General features: G+C 45.7%; 1 protein-coding gene across 2 annotated transcripts in view; it reads left to right on the forward strand.

Moving 5' to 3' along the window:
- LOC133347230 (interferon-induced GTP-binding protein Mx-like) overlaps positions 1-15,766 on the forward strand; it is an 81,488-nt gene that overhangs the window by 52,231 nt on the left and 13,491 nt on the right. Inside the window, exon 1 of one of the 2 annotated variants that reach the window (XM_061559327.1) lies at positions 10,397-10,513. The exons of the other annotated variant lie outside the window; for it this stretch is intronic. Coding sequence (XP_061415311.1) covers positions 10,496-10,513 — 18 coding nt within the window. The 5' untranslated portion in view covers positions 10,397-10,495. Of the gene's footprint in view, positions 1-10,396; positions 10,514-15,766 lie in introns of those variants that run through there. 2 annotated transcript variants of the gene reach the window in all.

The following is a 15,766-nucleotide window of genomic DNA, read 5'->3' on the forward strand; positions in this document are numbered from 1 at the left end:
TTATTTGTCTGTCTGTCGTGCATATATATAATATAAACAGCTCTTTGATTGAAGGAGACCTACTGCCGGGTACGAAGAGGGGAGGTGCCTAAGGGAGGAGGGTCAGGGGAGGGACCTAAGGAAGGGGGGAGTCAGGAGAGGGGCCTGAGGGGGGGGGGGAGTCAGGGGAGGGGCCTAAGGATATGGGAGGGGGGGTCAGGGGAGGGGCCTAAGGATATGGGGGGGGGGGTGGTCAGGGGAGGGGCCTAAGGGAGGGGGGGGGGTCAGCGGAGGGGCCTAAGGGAGGGGGGTAAGGGGAGGGGCCTACACAAGGGGGAGGGGCCGATAGTTAAGGGGGCTGGCTACCTGACTGGCTGCCTGGGTACCTTGAGTCAAGTTATCTTTTATACAGGTAGGAACAACAAGTTCCACACTGCCCACCAGGGATACAGGTCGGAACAGCAGGTTCCACACTGCCCACCAGAGATTATGTATCTGTCGTGGGGTGTAAACACGCCCACTCATGCCATCCCATCCCTCATCGAACAACGAGCAACGCCGCGATTGGTTGACGATGTAGGGGAGGATGGGGGGTAAACATGCTCATCCAACTGCCCCCCCCCCTGAACGCCGCGCTGTCCAACCAAGTTCCTACCTGCCCACTCCGAAGGAACCAGCCACATGGTTAATGGCGACTCGGAATACTTGCTGTGTGTGACACGTGTTGGTGCATTTTACAGAGTGACGGTGCTGTTCTTCACAAGATTGCTATTAACCACAATAAATGTGCTTGTCCTCGATTTGGAGCACCTGCCCACGTCCTTCATTTCGAGTGTGCAACATCGTATTTTACGGTTAATACCACACTGCATTTATTCACAAGCGGAATCTTTATAACATCCTGGAGAAATCCGATGAGCTGTGAAGTTCTTTTTCACACGTCCAGTGGAGGCATGGGTCAGAAATTTACAATGTTAAAAACCGTTTGGAGTCCAAACTATAGCAGAGGTAATCAAATTACTAAACATAAGTGCGTAAAAAATATATAAAGTATGAGTACAAATTGGAAAAGTACATTATTCACCAAGGGGAACGCTGGATTCGAACCGTAAACTTCTACAACCAGCAGCAAACACACGACTGCTGATCCACGTGTTGTATATGTCGGGTCATGAAATTTTGATAACATTTATAAAAAGTAAAAACATTTGGAAAAATGCATAATTCGCGGAAATTATGCTAATGTATGCAATTATATGCGTAAATAATGATAATCACGGAGATAATCGTATTAATGTATGCAAATGCTTGAGATTATGTTAATGTGTGCAGTTATGATTATTAGGCTTTGCTTCGTTATCCAGAGTTGTATCAATCAGGATAAAACGATTATCTTTGATTAAACATTTATTGATTATTTTAGTGTGTTCATGTTATGTTAGGTCTCCAAATTCATATATCAACGCAGGATACAGTTCTTATAAATAAGAGTTTTGCATGGACTTGGAAAGAAACACTCAACCACTTTGTGTTAAGCGATTTTAATTCTAAACAAACATATTACACTCTAATATGCAAAGGCAAAAGTATACATCAATAGATTCATCGGCAAGATTATGCAATTAACGAAAATAAATGACTAAAACACTTCTTATTCATGTAACTCGACGGCAGCAACTGCTTTGTGCGATCAGTTGATATTGAACGCACCACCTTGAAATTGCAACCCTTTTCGAAACACAAAGATAACTTTTGAAATAGTCTTATTCGTATGCATGTTGTGTGTGCGTTGTCCCCTTGTAAAATTAATTATTATTATTTTTAGAGCCAGGAGTCGTGTCGTTAGCTTGCGGGGGGTGGGGGAGGGGTATACCACCAGCAGCAGCTTCCCGCCCTGCTCCCTCGCTCGGGCGTGTCCCTGCTCTTTTGCCCACTCTCTCCACTGCTAGATGAGTGGCATCGACACAACGCTCGCCGTCGTGGTGCGCGATGATTCCGTCGTCGGATAGCGCGCAGCTCCTCCACTGTTGGATGACGAGTCAGCACGACACTTGCCGTCGTGGTGCGATGATTCCGTCGTCCACTGCTGGACGTCTTGTCTGTTCTCAGCGGGTGCTGGTCGATGTGTGTGTATATTAAACACACGGCGCATTCGATGGCACTCTACTCTTCCTCACAGGCGGTCGGTCAGGCTTTTTCCCCTGTTGGATGACGGGTCGACAAGACGCTCGCCACTTGTCCGCTGATGGCTGACACCCTTTTGTCGGTGGCACTTGGTGGCGCTCGGTGGCACTCGGTGGTGCTCGGTGGTGCTCGGTCGCTGGCACTCACACTCTTGCGTTTCTACCCTTCCTCGAGGCTGATTGCTCATCAGCGCAACTCTGTCGGCTCATACCGAACTCAGCCCCTAACGACCCCTCCTCGTCCCGTCTCCCCTCGAGGCATGGCACCCATGGTTGGTGTTGATGCCTCGGTAAGCTTCCGCCACAACTCCCTTGCGAGCCTCCCTCGCAACCCCTCTGTGCATCTCATGCGAGAGAAGCAACAACAACAGAAAAACAGACATCCCAGGAATGAACCCTTTTCGCGACCCTCTAACTCCCTTGCTCCCTCTGCGTGGGTCATCCCGAGGCCAGACCCCTCTCTGGATTTGATGGCTTGCATGTTTGTGCCGAACCGTTGGAAGACAAAGGTGGCGGAGAGGTCCTGACGTTTGCTGTTTTTGATGGCATTCCACGTTGTCCAGATGCCCGGCGTGGAATGTGACGAGTAGTGGGTTGTTATCATTATTTAATTATATATATATTTTTTGGCCTAATTATTCTTAATATTAATTTTTGGAAAAAGGGGCATAAATACAACACACATCACTGCATGACCACTGCAGGTTCCAACCCAGATCGTCACATCCACACAATCTGAATGAGCGTGCAAAATCACCGCCACCATCACCATGGTGTGGCGGTTTGCTCGCGCGTTGAGATCCAGGATTCAAGTCCAGTTTGTGGGGTTTTTCCAACCACTCCCTTGGGCATTTGCCCACTTTGCAATCGGGAGTTATCAACCAATGTGGGCGTTGGAATCCGTCCATAACAAGCTGCACCTGGTTCATTACATTCACAGTGTCGTTGTTTACCCAGCGAAACCTCACCGAGTCTAAAGACTCTTTTTCGGTAAGGTACTGCTTATGTTTTGGTTGATTACAAGACACATCAGTGTCTTATAAGACCCACCCCCCCAAACGGTGGGGGTGGGTCTTATAATCTGGAGCATCTAACCTATTTAATTATTTTTTGTCTGTGCGTCTGTCTGTCCGTCTGCGTACACTCGCTTGCAGGGGATTTGGCTCTCAGATCATGGGGTTCGCCGAGAAAATGTTTTGCCGGGAGGCACGCCTCCAGCCCCGCGGTGGGAATAGGCATTCCCGTTTTTTCGTTCCTAAACTTTAAAGCCGTCCGATTATCGATTTAGTGCGATATATCTTTATTTATTTATTTACGTTTGCCGACCAGTGCGGGAAGAAGCACGCCGGATGCCGACCGAGGGTTGCCCCTGGTAACGGGTGGTTGTCCCTGGCAACAGGCACCACGCCGTCGCTGCCGGGGCGGACGCCATTTTGCATTCTCGTTAAAAATATGCACAAGCATTAACACGCGACGCTGAGGTAAATTCATCAAAGTTTCATGTCCTCTTCTATCCCCCCCCCCACCCCAATGTGTGCAATTACTATTATAGGGTCGATAGATAATAAAATTATAGCGATTAGACAGTATTATTCTAGCGCGGGGTGGGGGGGGGGGGTAGCGGCCCAGCCCCCAGCCTCAGCTGGCTGGGCAATCTAGGCAAGGCTAGAGGCTCTGCACGGTACTAGGCCTCGACACGCCACTCTTGTCAGGCGAAGACTTTGTGCTATAAACTCGATATACCCAGCGTTGCTCGGGGGAAAAATACATTTAAAATCTTCTGAAAACTTTAAAACATAACATGCCAATACAAATCAAACTCTGTAATTAAATAATGTAAACCCCCAACGCGCCAAAAATCGATTCTTTTAATCGCGCAAATGAATTGAAGGTTGCAGATTCCTTTAGAATCGGCCTATTCCCGTTTAATATAAGTTGGTTATAAATGTAGACAGTAGAAATAGTTATTAAGCTGGGTGAGTGTACTGGCAGACTATAATGTAGACTGTAGCCTGGTTAAGCTGGGTGAGTGTACTGCCAGTCTATAATGTAGACTGTAGCCTGGTTATTAAGCTGGGTGACTGTACTGGCAGTCTATAACGTAGACTGTAGCCTGGTTATTAGGCCGGGTGAGTGTACTGGCAGTTTATAATGTAGACTGTACAAATAGTTATTACGCTGGGTGAGTGTACTGGCAGTCTATAATGTAGACTGTACAAATAGTTATTAAGCTGGGTGAGTGTACTGGCAGTATATAATGTAGACTGTACAAATAGTTATCAAGCTGGGTGAGTGTACTGGCAGTCTACAATGTAGACTGTATAACTAGTTATTAAGCTGGGTGAGTGTACTGACAGTCTATAATGTAGACTGTACAAAAAGTTATTAGGCCGGATGAGTGTACTGCCAGTCTATAATGTTGACTATACAAATAGTTATCAAGCTGGGTGAGTGTACTGACAGTCTATAATGTAGACAGTAGAAATTGTTATTAAGCTGGGTGAGTGTACAGGCAGTCTATAATGTAGACTGTAGCCTGGTTCTTAAGCTGGGTGAGTGTACTGACAGTCTATAATGTAGACTGTAGCAATGGTTATTAAACCGGGTGAGTGTACTGGCAAACTATAATATAGACTGTAGCCTGGTTATTAAGTAAAATGGGTGTACTGGTAGTCTATAATGTAGACTGTAGCCTGGTTATTAAGTAAAGTGAGTGTACTGGCAGTCTATAATGCAGACTGTAGAAGCAGGTACCACCACAATATGCACTGCTGTAATCATAGCAGGTACCACCACAGCAGTATGCACTACTGTGATAGCTGGTACCACCACAGCAGTATTCACTGCTGTAATCATATCAGGTACCACCACAGTCAGTATGCACAGCTGTAGTCATAGGATACCACCACAGCCAGTATCCACTGCTGTAATCATAGCAGGTACCACCAGTCAGTATGCACTGCTGTAATCATAGCACGTATCACCACAGTATGCACTTCTGTAGTGAAAGCAGGTTCCACCACAGTATGCACTGTTGTAATGATAGCAGGTGCCACCACAGTCAGTATGCATTGCTGTAGTGAAAGCAGGTCACACCTCAGTCGGTATGCACTGCTGTAGTCATAGTAGATACTGCTATCGAGTTGCTAGATACTAAAACAGTCAGTGTATACCACTACAGTCAGCCAATACTGCTACTAAGAATATAATACTGCTACAGTCAGTATATCTATATATATAAAATCGTTAATCTGTCTGTTTGTCTGTGTGTCTGTGTGTCGATGGACCATACGCACTTTCATTGGACGGCGGTTGCCCCTGGCAACGGGTAGCGACGCCTTCGCCGCTTTCATTGGACGGCGGTTGCCCCTGCCAACGGGTAGCGACGCCTTCGCCAAGGGGTGGACGCCATTTTTTTTTCCCGTTAAAAATAGGCGCACGCATTAACACGCGACTCTGACGTAAATTCATCACAGTTTCACGTCCTCTTCACTCCCCTCCCACCCCAATGTGTTCAATTACTATTATAGGCTCCGTAGATAATGAAATAATAGCGATTAGACAGTATTATTGTAGTGCGGGGGGGGGGGGACGCCACCCATACCCTGCCTCTGCCGGGTGGGCAATTTAGGCGAGGCCGGAGGCTCTGCATGCTACTAGGCCTCGACACCCACCACGCGACTCTGAGGTAAATTCATCAAAGTTTCACGTACTCTTCACTCCCCCCCACCACAATGTGTGCAATTAATATTACTTTTAAACCCAACGCGCCAAGAATCTATTCTTTAAATGGTGACTGTACAAATAGTCATTAAGCTGGGTGAGCGTACTGCCAGTCTATAATGTAGACTGTAGCCTGCTTATTCAGCTGGGTGGGTGTACTGCCAGTCTATCATGTACACTGTAGCCTGGTTATGAAATAAAGTTAGTCAATTTGTAACACGTACGCTTTCGCAAACATTATTCATAAACAACGTTATTCGGTTTAGATCGCCTTATTTATTTATGTGTTGTAACCCTTATCCACCACCCGACACGCCCAATCTGCTAAAAATTGTCACGTTCCTAAAACACTAAGACTTGACTGCTTTAGCCCACCCGTGTGTTCAAGCGTAAAACCACAACAATGACCATTTCTCATGAAACAACAACTGTATAATTATGTTTAATCCCACGCGCCAATAATGGATTCTTTCAATGTTCATTCGACAAATAGTCATTAAGCTGGCTGAGCGTACTGGCAGTCTATAATGTAGACTGTAGCCTGCTTATTCAGCTGGGTGGGTGTACTGCCAGTCTATCATGTACACTGTAGCCTGCTTATTAAGTAAAGTTTGTCGATTTGTAACACGTGGCCTTTCGCGACCATTAATCATAAACAACGTTACTGCCAGTGGCGGCTCGTCAATAGAGGGCGCAGGGGCGCCGCCCCCATCAATATTCCAGAAATATACATATACAAAATTTATATAAAAATACATAAATAAAATATTTTTTTCATACGATGTGCCGGCTGGTAGTAAGAAAAGCATCAGCATTTAATAAAAACTGGCTTTAATCGGTCAACTATTTTCTATGTTTTTCAATGTGTTTTATGCGGGGCGCCGGACAAATGGATGTCTATGTGAGACTTTACATTTTCGGACAGCATGTGACCTGAAGCTGGTCTCTAATTGGTTTCTTAAAGATTATCCTCGGGGCGCAAGTCGTTGCGTCCCTGGCCAATCAGAATTGGATACATGTTATTTTATCCAATCTGATTGGTTCTCGTCACCTGTCATTCAAATTTACGCTGTAGGCCACTACTGCGAGTGCGAAGGCGACACCACTTTGACACTTGCTAGGCTGATCAAATTTTTTGTGTAAACAATGGCAGCAGTTCATCCAAATTCTGTAATTTATTTACAAAAAAACCCTTTCACAAGGCTTTCGCTGGAAGAAATAAAAAAGATAAAGGATCTCGGACCGGACCAACCCGATTTACAAATCCAGCAGCAGGCCAGTGACAGAGGACGAAGCTACACACGAAGCTTCACCCGCGCTTGTTATGAGAAACGGAGGTGGCTGGCTGGATGTGATGTTAGCAATTCTCTTTTTTGTTTTCCCTGTCTTTTATTTCAAAGTGTCGGCACTGAAGTTTTGTGGACAACGACGGGGGTAAGAGACCTCAAACATCTCTCTGACAAATGCAAACGTCTTGAAAGTAGCCGCAGCCATATTGATAATAGCATGAAACTAACGTTTTTATGTTCAAGTAGGAAACATGCTTTTTGGTACTTTGGTCTGAAATGTATATAAAAGAGAAACATTTATGTTCAAGTAGGAAACATGCTTTTTGGTACTTCTTTTGGTCTGAAATGTAAATAAAGATCATCAAAATTTATATTCAAGTAGTCAAAATGGCTTTTGGTACTGCTTTATATTTATTTGCCCCCCTCAATAAAATTTAAAAAATGCGCCCCCCCAAAAATAAATATCACCAGCCGCCACTGGTTACTGCCTTTAGATCGCCTTCTTTATTAATGTGTTGTAACCCTCCACCACCCAACACGGCCATTCAGTAAAAAAGTGTCACCTTCATAAAAGAATAATAGTTCACTGCTTTAGCCCACCGGTGTGTTCAAGCGTCAAACCACAACCATTAACATTTTTTATGCAAAAACAACTGTCTCATTACTTCTGAAACCCTACAACGGATCGGCGCGCATCACTAAAACCCTACAACGGATCGGCGCGCCTCACTAAAACCCTACAACAGATCGGCGCGCCTCACTAAAACCCTACAGCAGATCGGCGCGCCTCACTAAAACCCTACAGCGGATCGGCGCGCCTCACACAAATCCTACAACGGAAGCGTAACGCATTGTCGTGTCGTGGTTAGCGCGCCACGCTACGAACCCGGCGACCCGAGTTCGATTCCCACTCACGGCCACCACCGGTGATGATTATTTGAACCGGACCTGGGCCTCCCCTAGGTCGACTCAGCCTCAAACGAGTAACTGGTGTCGTGTGTGAACATCGTCACTGGGGAGACAAAGGCGGCCGGGCGTGGTGAATCCAAGTACCCGGGCGAAGCCGGGTAGTAAAGCTAGTACTACTATACAGTCAGTACATACTGCTACGGTGAGTAGCTACTAGAGTCAGTAGATACTACGTTAGAGTGAGTAGATACTGCTATAGAGTTAGTAGTTACTACTATAGTCAGTGGATACTACTATATAGTTAGTCGTCACTACTATAGAGTCAGTAGATACTACTGTAGGCCCAGTAAATACTACTACGGTCAGTAGTTACTACAGTCAGTGGCTACTACTGGCTCAGTAGATACTACTGCACAGTCAGTATATACAACTACCGAGTCAATACATACTACTTCCTCTGTTGTATGTAGGGTGTGTAGGTATATATACCTACGTGGGGTCCACAATCTTCGGAAACCTTTTACATTAATTATTTACCCCACAATTTCTATAACTTCTTGGACTTGGGCAAGCCTCTTATAATTTTCTTGGTGAAGAAATTGGCAAACGGCCCACCGGGCTTTCACAATACCTTAGTATCTCTGTATATGTAAGGTTTTGAAGAGAAATTTTGAAAGATATTTTTCACCCGGGCAACGCCGGGTACTTCCCGCTAGTCTTATATATATGTAGTGTGGTGCAACCACGCGGAGACGAGGAATGTTACTCGGGCTGCTCGTCGTTTATTTACGCACAGCACATCCAACACTCACACCAGCTGTAGGTGCACGCTAGCCTCGGTCCTTCACACAGACACCCCGCGAACTATACAATGCCCTGCTACGGCTACCCCTATCTCTACTCACTCGTCTGTCCCGGGAGGGGGTTTAGCCAACACCGCCCGGCGACGAGGTGAGATGTCCTACACATAAGGTCCTCACCCTTGCCCCAACCACGAACGCAGGCAACGGGGGTCCCTTTAAACCTCCTGCGTGGCTCCTCCCTCCGGCTAGGCTCCACCCACTTTCGGAAAGTACTTTCCAAAAGTGGGTGGAGCCTAGCCGGAGGGAGGAGCCTAGGCTCCACCAACTTTCGGAAAGTACTTTCCGAAAGTGGATGGAGCGTAAGTACTTTCCGAAAGTTATTCACGTCACCTCTCAAAGTTACATCTTCCATGCCCTTACGTCACCTCTCAACCAACCCGCCCTCATTGGCTATTCGCGATACTCCTCGACATGTGTAAAAAAAGTCAGGATCGGAATCGGGATGAAACCCACACGCTCATGCATACCAGGCGAGGGAGCTAACATCTCACCACTGGAGTTCCCCGATAGGTGTATACGGTAACATTGTCCTACTGCACCTCTTCTCCAACCCACTGTCTTTATATATTTTTACCCCCCCCCCCCATTCACCTCGCTAGGGGAGGTGGGTGACTGGAAGAATCACTTCTCTGCATCGCAGCTGGAAGCGTTTGAGCAAGACTACAGCAAGAAGATGCCCGCTGATGGGCCGAGCTTGAGTGACACTCTGCCCTGACAAACTCAGGATCCACTCAAGCCCCAGAGTTCATTCGACTTCGTTTTGACTTTGTTCTGACTTTGTTCTGGCTTTTCAACTCCGCATCTACAAGTGAATGCGGATAACTCGCTCCGTACTTTTTGTTTTGTGCATTCATTGTTTGCACCTCAGATCTTCATTGGGATAGAGATGTTGTCTAAGCGAGACCTCCCCCCCTGGCTATAAACGTTCACCTGAGAAACTGGAGATTAAGAGATGCATTCAATGCCTTGTCATGTTTTTTTATTAATTAGGTAACGCACTGCGAATAATTTTAGGGAGGTTTACTTTAATGTTGAGATTGAGTGTTTGAGGCACGAATATTGCCGGCGGTATGGGGTACAGAATGGGTCAGGGAGGTTTGACCAAAGCAACTGGAGGAAAACACGTGTGATGTTTCAATGTGGATCTCACGGCAAGATCGGGTAAGCGAGTGGATTATTAACTTAGCTTTGTGTCCTGGTCACAAAAGCAAAGTTTGTGGGGAATAATGGCCATTTTCTGTACTTTTGAGGCATAAGCAATTAGGAAATAACATTACCCAGTGACAATTTTTGGTTTGTGACAGTTTTATCGCGGGGGTGGGGCAGTCTAAATATGAGATTGGTGGCTCTAGATGCGTCGATTCTCAGCAATTGCGCGTCCCTCTGTTCAGAGGCAGGGAAGGCGCGCAATGACGATGTCGGGTGACGGGAAAACCCCGACGGCTTCATAACGAACTGTTCGCGGAAACGACGCTCACACCACCACCACCGCCGGTGCCGTGAACGAAGAGTTCTGCTTCATCCAGCGCTCCGGAGTGTTCGTGCGATCATGGAGCCGTCTGACTCTGATAACAAGGCGGGTTGTATTCACAGGCTCTTTGAGTGCGGTGCGAGTGTGACAAGCCAGACGTTTGCGTATCGCCCTGTGTTGTTTGAATTGCAATTGCTCGTCGCGTAACTGGTCGTTGATGTGGAGCCACAACCACAAGGTGGCGTTGAGGTTGGTTAAATGACAATGCGAGTGGTGAAGTGTCTGGCTGCGGCGGTGATGCCTCCTCCTCCGTGTTTGTGAATCGTAACGACGCGCGTACACAGACCACCGTGAATCCACATTTTTTTGTTTGTTGAACATTTATACAATGCCGGTGACACCCGAGTAGGTGATGTGACCGAGCGAACACTTGACAGTACCCGCCTCAAAAAAAAGTAATGAGAATCAGTGGGCTTTCCTGCTGAAACAGAGTGCAACAATGATAACAATAATAACCTTGATCTAAAGATTAACGCGCCTTATGGGATGTTGAACTTCTTTCACATCATACGTAGCCAACCGCGGTAATCAGAGGCGGCTGCAGCTAAATTGTACAAACAAGTTAAACATGTTATATGAATGCAAAATATTCCGAGGATATAATTCCAGACCAGAGTAAACGTGGGTACAGTATTATGAAGATGCAATGAGGAAGATGGGTGACGTGTGCAAGGATGGAGGAAGCAAGATTTAAGCGACACCGCTGCCTTTGCAAACACAAGCCCGGCCCTGGTCTGCAGGAAGGGGTGGTTGGGGCCTTGTGATGCGGGGGGGGGGCTGAAGCGGGGGGTGGGTGGGGCTTGAAGAGGATGAGGCCTGAAGGTAGGAGGGGGGCTAAAGAGGAAGTGGATGTTTTCAGTTTCAATTTCATTTATTTGGTTTTGCCCTGTGAGGCATTCGGTTCTTGTATCGGGTGCAACCACAAAAAAAAAATTAACCAGTTAAAACAAAGTTTTTCACTATAAATCCTTTATATGCGTGGCATCGGTTTTATTTTATTATTCATTTCTGTTTTTCTTGAGTAAGAGTTTCATTTTTATCACATTGGTATTTTAAATTAAATAAAAAAATTTTCCTAAAAAGTGGAAAATTTTGGAAAAATTTTTTCACGAAAATAAATTGTCACGCACAACGAGTCTGTGTGCAAAATGTCAGCTCGATTGGATCACGGGAAGTGGGTTAAAAAACGACCGAAAGATTTGCACGGTCGTAAGCGCGCAAGCAAGCAAGCAAGTGAACTTAATATAAAGGATTAAAAAAATCCTTTATATGCGTGGCATCGGTTTTATTTTATTATTCATTTCTGTTTTTCTTGAGTAAGAGTTTCATTTTCATCACATTGGTATTTTAAATTAAATATACATTTTTTTCCCCTAAAAGTGGAAAATTTTGGAAAAAAAGTTTTCACGAAAATAAATTGTCACGCACAACGAGTCTGTGTGCAAAATGTCAGCTCGATTGGATCACGGGAAGTGGGTTAAAAAACGACCGAAAGATTTGCACGGTCGTAAGCACGCAAGCAAGCAAGTGAACTTAATATAAAGGATTAAAAAATCCTTTATATGCGTGGCATCGGTTTTATTTTATTATTCATTTCTGTTTTTCTTGAGTAAGAGTTTCATTTTTATCACATTGGTATTTTAAATTAAATATACATTTTTTTTCCCCTAAAAAGTGGAAAATTTTGGAAAAAAAGTTTTCACGAAAATAAATTGTCACGCACAACGAGTCTGTGTGCAAAATGTCAGCTCGATTGGATCACGGGAAGTGGGTTAAAAAACGACCGAAAGATTTGCACGGTCGTAAGCGCGCAAGCAAGCAAGCAAGTGAACTTAATATAAAGGATTTAAAAACACGAACAAGGAAACATCATAAAGTGACAATGTGACTGTGCAAACAGAAAATCCTGGAAAAAACAGCAAAATATTCCAGAAAACGCACCGTACACCAACGCTGTGTGCAAAAATCCCAGTGGGATGCAAGTCAAACAACAACAATCACAAGACAACTTAGATTTAGGCCATCAGTCTAACTCTGTACTACAACACACAAACATGGCCAAACCAAACAACTTTTCTAAATCACCAAAATAAAGCCATAAATGCAATGTAATAGTGATCATAGGAACTGTGACCGAATTTTTACAACTAACGACAAACAACATGTACCACCAAACCCTGCAGCCATAGCTGGCTGCATGAGTCACTCCACAACAGCAGGAGCATCAGTCGGAGTATCAAATTTTCCAATGCACCTTTAAGATCAGCACACTAAATCAAAATACAGATAATACTTTGCAGCGGTCATTCGGAGCGAAACATTTTATTTTATTTTAGGCCACTGAATAGCAGTGGCAGCGAGGGGTGTACAACTCTTCTAGAGCAGTTTTAAGTGAATATCTCAAGTAGTGATTCAAGTTGCAGTTTATTGGCAATAGCATTCCAGACCCTGGGGGCATCAATAGCAAAGGCTCTTCCTCCAGTATTTGTATTGCAATATGGAATGTGAAGCTGGTAAATGAGCGAAGACCTTAGGTGAAATTTGCTCTTTGAAACAGAGAGGAGATCCAGCAGGTAGTCTGCGGATTTTATTATAAGTACATCGTGAATAAATAAGATCTGATGCACACGCCGTCGATCATTAAGAGAAGTTAAGTTTGACCCAATGTAGAGATCACAGTGGTGAGTCCTATACAGTGAGGGAAAAAAGTATTTGATCCCCTGCTGATTTTGTACGTTTGCCCACTGACAAAGAAATTATCAGTCTATAATTTTTATGGTAGGTTTATTTAAACCGTGAGAGACAGAATAACAAAAAAAATCCAGAAAAACGCATATCAAAATTTTTATAAATTGATTTGCATTTTAATGAGGAAAATAAGTATTTGACCCCTCTGCAAAATATGACTTAGTACTGGGTGGCAAAACCCTTGTTGGTAATCACAGAGGTCAGACGTTTCTTGTAGTTGGCCACCAGGTTTGCACACATTTCAGGAGGGATTTTGTCCCACTCCTCTTTGCAGATCTTCTCCAAGTCATTAAGGTTTCGAGGCTGACGTTTGGCAACTCGAACCTTCAGGTCCCTCCACAGATTTTCTATGGGATTAAGGTCTGGAGACTGGCTAGGCCACTCCACGACCTTAATGTGCTTCTTCTTGAGCCATTCCTTTGTTGCCTTGGCCGTGTGTTTTGGGTCATTGTCATGCTGGAATACCCATCCACGACCCATTTTCAATGCCCTGGCTGAGGGAAGGAGGTTCTCACCCAAGATTTGACGGTACATGGCCCCGTCCATCGTCCCTTTGATGCGGTGAAGTTGTCCTGTCCCCTTAGCAGAAAAACACCCCCAAAGCATAATGTTTCCACCTCCATGTTTGACGGTGGGGATGGTGTTCTTGGGGTCATAGGCAGCATTCCTCCTCCTCCAAATACGGCGAGTTGAGTTGATGCCAAAGAGCTCCATTTTGGTCTCATCTGACCACAACACTTTCACCCAGTTGTCCTCTGAATCATTCAGATGTTCATTGGCAAACTTCAGACAGGCATATATATGTGCTTTCTTGAGCAGGGGGACCTTGCGGGCGCTGCAGGATTTCAGTCCTTGACGGCGTAGTGTGTTACCAACAGTTTTTTTGGTGACTATGGCCCCAGCTGCCGTGAGATCATTGACAAGATCCTCCCGTGTAGTTCTGGGCTGATTCCTCACCATTCTCATGATCTTTGCAACTCCACGAGGTGAGATCTTGCATGGAGCCCCAGGCCGAGGGAGATTGACAGTTCTTTTGTGTTTCTTCCATTTGCAAATAATCGCACCAACTGTTGTCACCTTCTCACCAAGCTGCTTGGCGATGGTCTTGTAGCCCATTCCAGCCTTGTGTAGGTCTACAATCTTGTCCCTGACATCCTTGGAGAGCTCTTTGGTTTTGGCCATGGTGGAGAGTTTGAAATCTGATTGATTGATTGCTTCTGTGAACAGGTGTCTTTTATACAGGTAACAAGCTGAGATTAGCACTCCCTTTAAGAGTGTGCTCCTAATCTCAGCTCGTTACCTGTATAAAAGACACCTGGGAGCCATAAATCTTTCTAATTGAGAGGGGGTCAAATACTTATTTCCCTCATTAAAATGCAAATCAATTTATAACATTTTTGACATGCGTTTTTCTGGATTTGTTTGTTGTTATTCTGTTTCTCACTGTTCAAATAAACCTACCATTAAAGTTATAGACCGATCATTTTTTTTTTATCAGCGGGCGAACGTACAAAATCAGCACGGGATCAAATACTTTTTTCACTCATTGTAGCTATTTTTCAGGAGCGTCCTGACCACAAATGGAGTTCAAGGACGTGGCTTATAATGTGGAAATTTATAGCAGCCAAATACTCTAAACGGATGTTTATAAATGTGGAGGGAAAAACCAGAGAACCCGGAGAAAAATCCACGCGACCATGGGGAGAATACGCAAACTCCAAGTATACAGGCATCAGGGTCAGGATCGAACCCACGATCTCCTGCATACCAGACAACGTAGCCAGCACTACACCTGGCCGCCTTTGAATCTGCAGTGGTGGTGTTTACACACCGCACCAGGTACTCATTTGAGACTTGAGTCGACTGAGAGGAGGCCCAGGACCCATTCAGATCATCGTCACTGGTGTTGGTCGTGAGCGGGAATCGAACTCGGGCCGTGAGGTCTGTTCGTGCAGTCCGCTACCCGTTGCATTATCGTTCCCCCCACTCACACACTTTGGGGGGGGGCGCGTGCATGTACACACACACTTTCAAACAACAACATCCACACGCCACGAAGTGGCGGAGACGTGACTTTGACGCTTGTGCCATGCTCGGTGCATTTTGGGGCTATGTGAAGTGTCGAAGGCCCGTTCGCAGGTCAGGGACCAGACCCAGCTGCCATGGTCTGACTGAGATGGCTGGCAGATGCACAAACTGTGCTCCCCACTGTGCCAACTTACACAACAACAACCGCCATTCGCCACTAAGTGGTGGTGACGTCACTACGACGCTTGTGCCAGGCTATGTGTACCTTGAGGCCACGTGAAGTGTCGAACGCCCACTGGCAGTAGGTCACGGGGCAGACCCAGGTGCCGCAGGTCGACTGATTGAGATTACTGGCTGATGCACCAGCGGTGCCCCCAACTGTGCCAACTTTCTGTGCTTTAGCCACCCGGCGGACAGAGGAGCGTCGCTCCTCTGTCCTCCGTTGCTGTTGGAGGGCGACTGCCTCCAACTGCCCAGTAGCGTCCTTCACGAGCCTCCTCCACCGAGGCCGTT

This window comes from Lethenteron reissneri, chromosome 25 (genome assembly GCF_015708825.2).
Source record: "Lethenteron reissneri isolate LAM-NWPU_2019-01 chromosome 25, ASM1570882v1, whole genome shotgun sequence".
In the NCBI taxonomy this organism is placed as follows: domain Eukaryota; kingdom Metazoa; phylum Chordata; class Hyperoartia; order Petromyzontiformes; family Petromyzontidae; genus Lethenteron; species Lethenteron reissneri.